Source organism: Bactrocera oleae, chromosome 5 (genome assembly GCF_042242935.1).
Source record: "Bactrocera oleae isolate idBacOlea1 chromosome 5, idBacOlea1, whole genome shotgun sequence".
In the NCBI taxonomy this organism is placed as follows: domain Eukaryota; kingdom Metazoa; phylum Arthropoda; class Insecta; order Diptera; family Tephritidae; genus Bactrocera; species Bactrocera oleae.
The window spans coordinates 37,147,164-37,158,217 of record NC_091539.1 but is presented as its reverse complement, the minus strand read 5'-3'; the positions used below and the strand labels follow the sequence as shown (position 1 = coordinate 37,158,217).

Here is an 11,054-nt window from a genome sequence, read left to right as displayed (position 1 = left end):
GCAAAACAGCTTAAATCGACAATAATAGGATTTTAAAACTATTGGGGATAAAAAATGTTTCTAAAAAAATATCATAACTTATTATTTATGTTTTTGATGAATAAATCGTTCTTACTACAAAATAAAATTAGCTAAACTGTACCTAGTTTTTATCAAAAATGATGTCAAAAATTGTATACAAGATCATTTTTGAATTTACTATGATACTCTGGGATTGTATATTATGGGGGATAAATGTATACAAATTTATTTTAAACTCAATGAGTTTTAAGCATATAATTCTAATTGTTACATTTCCCATTCATGTGTGGATGTGTATTATGGGTAAGCGAATCGACAGAGCCGATGATGATTAGAATTTTGTTTATGAAATTAATAAACAAAAAAGATTATTGAAAATAATATTAATAAAAATAAAACATAATAAATTTAAGTTGGTACATACATATGTATGTACATATGTGCCACTTACGAAAATTCTCGACCCTTCATGTCAACTTAAAAAATAAAAATAAAAATTTATAATATTTATACATTTATCAAGTAGAAAGTATAAAAAGAATCAATAATTTAAATACAAGTACTTCAAATCATCAAGCCATTTAGAGTTACGAATCAAACACAATACAAATATATTGATTTGTTTAAAATCGATTTTTTTTTTAATTTCACACTAGATGTATCTCTTAAGTCCCCTAAATTCAATAAATGATATCGCTTCAAATTAAAAACCTATAATAATTTTGTGTGAATATTATTTTAACTCACTGTATATAAATACATATGTAGATTAGTGCCAACATGTGCGCTAAACATATATGTATGTATGAACTTATAGCTCAAACAGTCACCGACATTCCTCCCTTCCGTACGTATCGCCCGTATCAAACCAAAATTGTCAAACCAAATGTTGCCATAGTTGAATTTATATAAACGATTTTCCACAAACCTGCAAACTAAATTGCAACTATTAAAAATAGTCTAATTATTTATAAATAAATGTATTCGACCGTGATTTTGAGATATTTTAAGTATAATTTAAATATATTCAAGTTAATTTTTTAATTACTACAAAATATCGAGACTGGCAACCCTACGTTGCAAGAGATTGCTCTCTTACTCTCAGCTCACTCGTTTCTACAGGAAAAATCCAATTTTCGCGGATATCCTAGGGTACGGTCTGTAGAAGCGGACGGTAGAAGCGATGGTGAGTGTTTATTTACAATGCGCTCTCATAAGATAGGTCGTATCAGCTGATTCGGTCCACGGTTTTGCGTCGGTGACTGTTTGAACTATTATGCATGGCGACACACCATCCATGGGGTGGACTCAAAATGTAAATACATACACACAGATAATCGTGTATCTATGTGTGTATTAGTGTGATGGTGGTGCGATATGGAATTACTGGCGAGTGCAGAGAATTTCCGCGCCTCGCAAACACCACATGAATAAAAGCGATTATGCATACACGCGGCGAAGGGACGACTTAATAAAGAGAAGCCCGACGAAAAGCAACCGAAAAAGTACTCGCACAAAATAGTGCGCCAGTGATTTTCATACCAAACCCACATACAAGTGTAGATATGTATGTATGTATTTAAGCACGAGTATCTGTGCCTATGCTCCCAGCGAATCGCTAAGTTCAGCACTTTGGTTCAATTAAACAATATTAGCGACAAACGCTTACAATTATTGAGTACGCCGGCAGAGCGCATGTGGCATATGCATAGAATTCTCAATTAGGTTGCCTACAAAAGTACTAATTTTCGAAAGAAAAAAAATTGACAAACGAGCGTTGAGTGCATATGATTTTTCAACGCTGCTCAATATCATCGATTTTTCAATATTTTCCCGAACTACACAATCCATGCACGGCATTACGGAAACGCACATTGACGAAGACGCACGCAAAATAGTGATTGCAGGAAAATATTTAAAACGTGAAAGTGTTTTTGCTTCGCAGTGTTGAGAGAAATTGCTTCTTACTGCTGATTTGTGTACTACTAAGGCAGTTGTGTAGGAAAAATTTTAAAATAAATAGCACAAAAAAAAAATTACTTCCTCAGCGAAAATGGCGTTGGATAATATTACTGCGTTCCAGGTTTTCGGCAGTATAGCTCTTGGACTTATGTGCTTCAAAATCGTCACCAAATTTCTACCATGGGTTTACATAAATATTATTGGACCCAAGTTTTTGGGGCCAAAGTTGAACATACGCAGCATGGGCGGTTGGGCTGGTTAGTTTTGAGTCATATACACCGTTCTGGGTTGCCTGATAAGCTAATAAAGCAGCATAGATACGCGCTAATACCATAAACTTTTTACTAGAGAGTTTTTGTTTAATATCGAAAACAAGAATTGAGGAAATATTTTATCTAAGTATTACATTGCATGGCTATCATTCTGTTGGACGAAGAAATTATAACAGAATTTCATTATCTACTTATTATGGATTAATTAAATAATTTTTATAGGAAAAATGGAATTTCGATAAAGGCTAATTTGTCGAAAGTGCGCGTATCAGCATGCTTCTTATCGGCTTTCGACTCTTTATTAATCAGCTGTTTTTTGTTTCCCTTTATAGTGGTCACCGGTTCAACTGACGGTATAGGAAGAGCTTATGCGAAAGCGGTATGTCATGCTTATTTGCAAAACAAAAAAAACCTTAACTTCGGTTGCACCGAAGCTAGAATATTCTCCTCAAAAAAAAAGTTTCCATACAAAAACTTGACTTTGATCGGTCTCTTCGTATGACAGCTGTGAGCTTTAGTGGTGCGATCTGAAATTTTTGTTCGGATAATGTAGCGTTGCCTAGGGTAATATTATGTTCCAAATTTCGTGAATATATCTCGTCAAATAAAAAAGTTTTCATTACAGGAACTTGAATTTGATCGTTCAGTTTGTGTGGCAGCTATGTGCTTTAGTGGTCCGATATCGGCGTACAAATGAGCCGCTGATTGGGGATAACCTTATCTCTAGCATCAAGTTACTTTAGGATTAGACTGGTTTGGGTGTGTGGGGCCGGCCTGTAGGGCTGATAAGCTTGCTAGGATAGGTACTTCACTCTCAATAACTGCGGAATGGAAACGGGTAGGAGCTCCTTTGGATTCTTGCATTTCACTATTTGACTGTTGGGCTTCAGACTAAATCATTAAGCGCTGTTTGACTACCAGCAGCTACGCCTAAACAGATTTGTTTCCCTTTATAAGGTTGAGAGCGTTTTTGTCGATAGATAACATCCAACGACAGGAGTTTTTCGTTTGACATCGCAAAGGGCTGCACATAACAGTCTAAGTGTGATCCCCCCGCAATGCTGAGGGATCAGCTATCTAACCTAACCTAACCTGGGGAGAGAAAGACGTGCCTAAAATTTTAGAACTATTGTATATCTCAATACTTTTTTATTTGACAAAATATCTTCACGAAATTGGGCATAGATTAGTTTAGATCGTACTACTATAGCATATAGCTGCCATACAAATTTACAAACTGGCGGCTATAATAAATGCACGTGTGAGGAGTATTATAGCTTCGATGTGGCCGAAGTCAACGTTTTTTCTTCTTTTTATTCATTTTTCCCTATATATATACTCGTATATTACTTTTTTTAATTTTTTGCTCTAAATGATAATTACATCAGTGAATAGTAATTCGGAATACAAAATGTGGAAATTTCAGGGTTTGCATTTCAATTTCCTTCCGAAAATGTGTAATTTATGTAAATTTTTAATGGTTGTGTTAGAAAAAAAAACTCGAAAATGTATCCATGCATTAACTAATCTTGTCTATTCATACTTCAAACACTTATGTAATATATTAGTAAAGGTAATGTTTGGAAATCTTTATTAATCACTTCTAAACAGCTAATGAGCTTAGTTACGAGGATTACTTAACGCCGATTTTTCTAGAAAACTAATATTATATGCTCAAAAACACTGTGCAGCCAAATTTGAACAAAAATTCAATACATAATATAGTATTTTAAAAAAGTTATAATGGAATTAAATTAAATATTGCACTTCTATCTATATATCTACATATATAACTTTTAAATAATAATATTTTGTACAAATCTGGCAATTTTCAGAGGACATAACTCCATTTTATTTCGGATTTTTGCTGTTAAACAGTGTTTTCCAGACGTGCTTGAAGTTTCGCTACAGATTTAAATATATTTACAGGCATCAAAGACTCAGTTTTCTACTAAATTTTACATATAAATACCATTATATATATATATATATATATGGTATTAGACCAGGGTAGATAATTAAAAAAAAAAAACAGAACAATATCATCTGAAAGTAAAGACTTTAAAGAACTTAAAGACTGACTTTAAAATAAATTTGATATTTCGACTTCAGGAGACCTACAAAGTTGTAAGTTTCTCGTTTCACCACCTTTTTGTTCGTTTTCTTTGAACTCTGCTCTCCTAAAAAAATTACAAATGACAGCAAAAACAATAATGTTTACATATTTAAGTTAAGCGATTTGTTTGACCAATTCAATACTCTAAAGTCCAGTATAGCGAGTCCATCGTTAATGAAGTTCGTCGCTTCGATATTCGGCGTTTTACGAAAGGATAAAATTGTGTCACAATTTTTCACGAAAAACTATGACAGGAGATCCATTTCCAAATATAGACAAATTCTAAAAACACCCCCTTCGTTTTGCTTCTTGTGCCACCACTATTTGTGTGTGCTAATACGAATGATTTTCATTAAATATTCCCAATCCACTGCGACACAGCTAACTGTGGATCAAATAAATGCAGGCGAAAATTAAATTGAAGAATTACTTTCCCCACAGTAAATTCAAGCCCTTGCAGTATATGCAAATTTGAAAGCAAATAAGCGAAGTTCAACTACTTAGATTGTATTTCTCGCCGACTCGAATCTACTCGGCGCCCGCAATGTTTGTAAATATTAATATTTCCAATTAATGAATGCTTATTTAGTATTTTGTGCCTTTATTTTGAAGTATTCGTTGAACTTGGAGACCTAAATTGTAATTTTATGCACGTCGAATAGGTGACAATATTACGTTTTTGTTGTTCTAGCTGTATTGTCACAATATATGTGCGTTCGACAGGTCTCCTACGTGCCGACGCGTTTTAACGACTTGAAAAATTCAAAAATGGAATATTAATAACACAAAAAGACATTGCATGACATTAAATGAGGGCGCTCTATAAACTAGCGAGGTTCATTCTTAATGAAATTAGTTCATCTAATATTTGTGTAACCATACAATTTTTAGAATACAAAATTAAATATTAAACTGATCAATATACGAGGGTGGTCTAATAGATATTCAGCCTCACCTCCCGATGGCACCACTACGAAAAATAATTTTACTATCGAGTAACATAAGTTCTAGTAAAAATAAATTCATTACTTTCCAATAGATTACCTTAGTAACCTGTAGCTCTCGTTGTACAAGTGCTATCAGGTAACGCTTGGCTCAGTATTGTTTGAGCACACGTCAAAAATGGCAAAGAGAAAATTCGCCTTACTATATAGTTTTTCTTCGATAAAGTTGAAAACGCAAGCCAAATGTCCGAAAATGTGAATAGTGTTTATGGTCTTCATACTGTAACAAACAATTTAAAGACCAATTGTAGAAATAGTCGATAAAATGATGGAAATCGTAGAGTCCGACCGCCAGAAAAAAAAATGAATTGCAATAAAATTGATGGATTTTTAATGCGCATGGTTACTGGTGATGGAAAGTAGATTACTTACGACAACGTCAAGCGAAACAGTCGTGGTCGAATCGCAAGATTGACTGTCAGAAAGGTTTTGTTATGTGTTTGAAGGAATTGGCAGGGAATCATCTACTTTGGGCTGTACTCCTAAGGCCCAACACTTAATTCAGACCTGCATATATTGTAAACAATTGGACCGTCTTAAAGAAGCAACAGCACAAAATGGCCAATAGGAGAAGAATTTTGATGCGTTAGGAGAACACGACGTTAAACACATTGATAGCGACTCACCAGAATATCCGAGAGCTGGTTGGGAGATTCATATTTATCCACCTTACGGCCCGGACATGGCGCCAAGTGATTACTGCTCTGCAAAAGTACTTGTCAAAATCGACTGTCCCAATTTTTTTCTATGAGAGTGGCAATATGAAATTACCATCCAAATGGCAACAAGTTATCGCACAAAAGTTGCATATTAGACCTAGATCGGATTATTCTAACTATGATAAATAAAACCTTCATTTTAGTGTTAGCAAATCTCTCTAATAGTCAATTTCAATGTCAAGCGCAAAGGTATAGCGTAGGCACACATAACTGCAGTATGAGTTTTTTTTTAGGTAAACAGATAAAAAGCAGTTTCTTTTGCAAATATTAGTATATAAACATTAACATTAGATAAATGCGCTTACTACGCAAAAAATTTAACGCATTTACTTCAAACAACAACAAAAATATATATATATACATTTAGATGATCATCCGTAAGACATTGCAATTAAACTTACATACGTATATACATAAGATTATACATAATGAAGGGAATTGAACCGCGCTTGTGTTAAAAGTCATTACGATTTTTTGAAAAGCCAAAGTACAATCTTAATTACATTTTGATTTTGCATATTAGCAAGTAATTAGCAATTTTCTTTACTGTTAAATCCAATCAGATTCTGTACACCCTTACAAAACAGAATTGGTTTGCAATTCTGACAGTTAAGCAAATCTGACTTGGTTTTCCCAACACCGCTGATTATCATTATTTAGCAATATTACATTTATGTTTATTAATTTGTAGCTGATTTATATTTTCATATTTTTTAGCTTGCGAAGCGAGGATTCAGTTTGGTCCTGATCAGCCGTTCGTTAAGCAAATTGGAGGATGTTGCGAAGGAAATCGGTACGTGCCTATGAACAGTTATTCTAATTATAATTAGAGTTTATTGTTATTTTAGAAACTCTAGCAAGAAAATACATCCTATTGCGTACATTACATGTTAAAAGCACGAGCTTGTGAACTTTGTAGAAAGCAACATTCGACTTAGACCTTTAAATTTGTAAAAACCTGTTGTCTCGCTTCTGCTCGCATTTTACCGATTCCGCCTAATAGACAAGCCAATAATTAATTTAACTTTTCATGCTGTTGTAATGCATTTCGCTCCCGATGCCCTTAGTTTCAAAAGACCTGATATTTTTTACAACAAATCCAGTTGTTCACGACGCATAGTATCACGTAGACATCACAAACCGACCATTAGTTATTTGACCATTCAAAACGAATCCAGGGTAAAACACATTAATTAAAGATCAATTCAATTTTCGAACGATTTTAACGTATTTTTATGCCCTGAAGAGAGTATATTAAGTTTTCGGATACCCTCTAAAGTATTTACAAGTATATAAAAAATCCACTATTGAATATAGCTACGATACAAACTCATCGATCTAAGTCAAGTCCTTCTATGTAAAACTTTTTTATTTGACAATATTTATTGTTTAAGACAACGGTACAACCTCCGATCATTTTGTACAGATCGGACCATTACAGCACATTGCTGCCGTTCAAAACGGCCGATCTAAATCAAGATAAAAAAATTTTTATACCCTTTTGTGGTATAATAAATGCACCCGTGAAGGGTATAATAGCTTTAGTGCAGCCATAAACGTTTTTTCTTGTTCGGTGTTAATTCATTTTTGATAGGGTCTGCAGCTTTTGTGATTACTAATCAAGCCTTTCGAAAAAAAGAACAAAAAAACATTAGTTGAGTCAATCCATATGGGACTAATGACAGAATAAGTTGGTTTATATTTCAGTCCTTTTGCATATTCCAATTCGGATTGAAGAGTAAATGTAAGGTCTAGGAATATTAACGTACAAAAAAAACATAAAAAATTTTGATTTTTCACTTTGTGAATATTGATTCCGTGATTTACCATTTTGAGGTTTGGGAGTATTTGATTAGCAGTTCTATAAAATTCTATAAACGGTTTAGGAAGTGCGCTATATTCGAAATTATGACTCTCTTAACTCCAATATAAAGTTACAATCCCAGATATAATGAAATTCTAGGTTTTGTCAAGTGAGTTACCATTTTTGATTCGATAATTAAAAAACTTCTTAATATTGAAATAGTTTTTAATTATTCAACTTTTGTAAATTTCAGAAAATGAGTGCAAAGTAGAAATCAAAATCATCGATGTTGATTTTCAAAATAGTGATGAAATTTACGATAAGATCAAAGCAGGCATTGAAGGTCTCGATATTGGCGTGCTCGTCAATAATGTCGGCGTTGGTTATCCCTACCCAGAGTACTTTCATAATTATTACCAGCAGAATCCTAAAATCTTGCTGGACATGATTTCGGTGAACATACACTCTGTGACACACATGTGTGCCTTAGTTTTGCCAGTCATGCTGAGCAGGAAGAAAGGCTTAATCATAAATGTATCATCAACAACCTCGTCTATACCAGCCTCACTGTTAACTATCTACAGCGGTACCAAGGTAATACAAATAGAGTTTTTAAATCATTTAAGACAATTGAATTCACTTTTTTTGTACTTTTTGCAGGCCTTTGTCGATAAATTTAGCGAAGATTTACAAACGGAATATCGAGCTAGTGGGATCAGAGTACAATGCATTAAACCGGGCTACGTTTCAACCAAGATGAGTAAGTTAAGACCGAGCTTGTCGAGCCCAACGCCCGATACCTATGTGGCTTCAGCACTCAGTATGTTGGGATATGCCACGACAACAACGGGATATTTACCACATGAATTCGTACACATTACGTATAACTTTATGAAGTACCTAACGTGCGAACCCTTTGTTTCGAGCGTTTTTTTGAAATATTATTTGAAATTGCGCAAACTGGCTCTAAAACGTATGAGCCAAAAGAAATAGGGGACCAGCAGATGTGGAAGAGTTATGATTTTGCTTTATGAAGCAAATATAATTGTTTTCTTTTTATGTAATCTAAATTAAATGTGTAATTTATATTAAGAGGAAAAAAATAGTTTTTTTCCAATGGATATAAATAAAAAATGCACAGTTATATAAAATAGAATTTTAATGAAATGAGAATAATAACGACCTCCACTGTCGCGAAGTGATGCAAGCTACAGTTAAATGCTTCGACCAAACAATTCGGTATCTGTGTTATCTGGAATCTGTCAGATAATTGCTGGAATAGTAGATAAGACAATAAGAAGAAATGTGTATATATATGTATGTCACTGACCTATAGGGACAAGCTCTGGGATATCAGCGATGTAACAATTTATTCCGAAGATTTTGCTTTGAAGCTGGAAGGATTCTGTCGACTCGTTGGTCACAGAAATTGAAAATTGGTGGTCTTTTTCGATATTAAATCAAAATAAGGTGAAAAATTAAATATTTAAAATAAAAGAATTGTAATGTCTTTGGGACATAAAAAGGTTAGTTTAGACCAAATTTCTTTATAAAATGTTGTAAAAAATAAAAATAAAAAACCAAAAAAATGTATATAAAATATTTAATAAATTTATAGTTATGTGAAAAAGGAGTCAAGACAAGATTATCAGACTAGTGGTTTTGCCCGAAAGATAAACCAGTTTTAACCCTTAAAAATTCAACTACCCACTCTCTTCCTCTCCCCGACCACAGCTCTCTCGTAAATTCTTTTTCCTTTAATGTTTGTTATTTTATCTTTGATGATTGGTATCATCATAATATTTATTTTCTGATTTCAAAAATATCTACCCTGGTCTATATACTCGTATTTCTTCAGCGACATTATTGCCTTAGGCAATAACTCATGCCAAATTACTTGAAGATAACTCGTCAAATGAAACAGCTTTCCATACAAGCACTTGATCCCGATCGTTCAGTTTGTATGACGGCTATATGCTATAGTGATCCGATATCGGCGATTCCGACAAAGCAACAAAGAACGCATGCAGATTTTCAGGTCGATATATCAAAAACTCAGAGACTAGTTTGCGTATACCTATACAGACAGACGAACATGACTAAATCGACTCATATCGTCATGCTGATCATTTACATAGAAATTTATTTTATAGGGTCTCCGACGTTTTCTTTTAGGGGCTGCGAAATTCGTGGTAAACTTAATATACCCTGTTCAGGGTATAAAAAATGCATACGAAATAGCTTATTGAATTATTAACGAGTAATATTCAAAAACTACACCCTGTGGCAAACAAAGTACGAAAATAGTTCGCAGCAACTGTGCATGCACAGCTGATTGTACTCACAGCAAGCTAAAGATTGACATTTCATTTCTCTGTTTGTTCTGTTCGTGTTTAGCTCAAGTGGCAACTAAATAAAGTGTAAGGATTGTGTATAATTTTGTGAAAATATATCAAACTTTAATTTAATTACATTCAACATATTTGCAATGAAATATATAATAACAATATTTCATGCAAACTCATTATGTGTTGTTGATAAATAGCTAGAAATGCGAGATAGCGGACTTACGTAATTTTATTGCATTGCTCACATTTTCATTCTTTCCAGGTGTTATGACTTTAGCCCGTTTGGCAAGGAAGTACGGAGCAGTTATATTCTTCCCCACATTTACAGTAACAACGATTTTAGTCGACTGGACACATACACGTGCCTGGAAAGAACAACAACGTCAACTTGCTAGAAATAAAGAATTGTTAACTGATTAACAAACTCAGTGAACAAACGACAACAGTATGATTGGATTGGACAAACGCTATGTATGGGCTGTGTTGCCCTTTATTGGTTTTGCCATTGGCCATTTCTTAGATAAGAAGGAAACCGAACGTATGACACTATTCCGTGATAAAAGCGCACTTTATGCTCGGCCGGGGGGTTCTGAAGGCAAAGCACCATCTTGGTAAAGAGTAACTACCATGGCGTTTATAAGTAAAAAATTGTCTACTTTAAGTACCATTTAAAGAAATGTGTAATAAAAAAGCTTGTGTTTAAATAAAAACAAATGTTTTAAACGAAGAAAATAAATAAGTAAGTTGCTATGTGCGCAAAACAAATCAATTGAAAAGGCGTATATTAAAATAAAGTAATAAAATTGAA

The 11,054-nt window shown here is 33.7% G+C and overlaps 3 protein-coding genes across 3 annotated transcripts; all 3 read left to right on the top strand.

The window, feature by feature from the left end:
* The first annotated feature begins 1,800 nt into the window (after nucleotides 1–1,800).
* spidey (hydroxysteroid 17-beta dehydrogenase 12 spidey) lies at nucleotides 1,801–9,054 on the top strand. Its single transcript, XM_014240944.3, has 5 exons — nucleotides 1,801–2,240; nucleotides 2,588–2,634; nucleotides 6,812–6,887; nucleotides 8,152–8,492; nucleotides 8,559–9,054. Exons 1-5 carry the CDS (start codon nucleotides 2,075–2,077, stop codon nucleotides 8,889–8,891), a joined length of 963 nt encoding a protein of 320 aa, XP_014096419.3. The 5' UTR covers nucleotides 1,801–2,074; the 3' UTR covers nucleotides 8,892–9,054.
* A 1,459-nt stretch (nucleotides 9,055–10,513) lies between these two features.
* On the top strand, nucleotides 10,514–11,015 carry LOC106621920 (uncharacterized). Its single transcript, XM_014240946.3, has one exon. It carries the CDS (start codon nucleotides 10,514–10,516, stop codon nucleotides 10,664–10,666), a length of 153 nt encoding a protein of 50 aa, XP_014096421.1. The 3' UTR covers nucleotides 10,667–11,015.
* ND-MNLL (NADH dehydrogenase (ubiquinone) MNLL subunit) lies at nucleotides 10,694–11,015 on the top strand. The gene has a single exon (XM_070109882.1). It carries the CDS (start codon nucleotides 10,694–10,696, stop codon nucleotides 10,859–10,861), a length of 168 nt encoding a protein of 55 aa, XP_069965983.1. The 3' UTR covers nucleotides 10,862–11,015.
* Nucleotides 11,016–11,054: the final 39 nt, after the last annotated feature.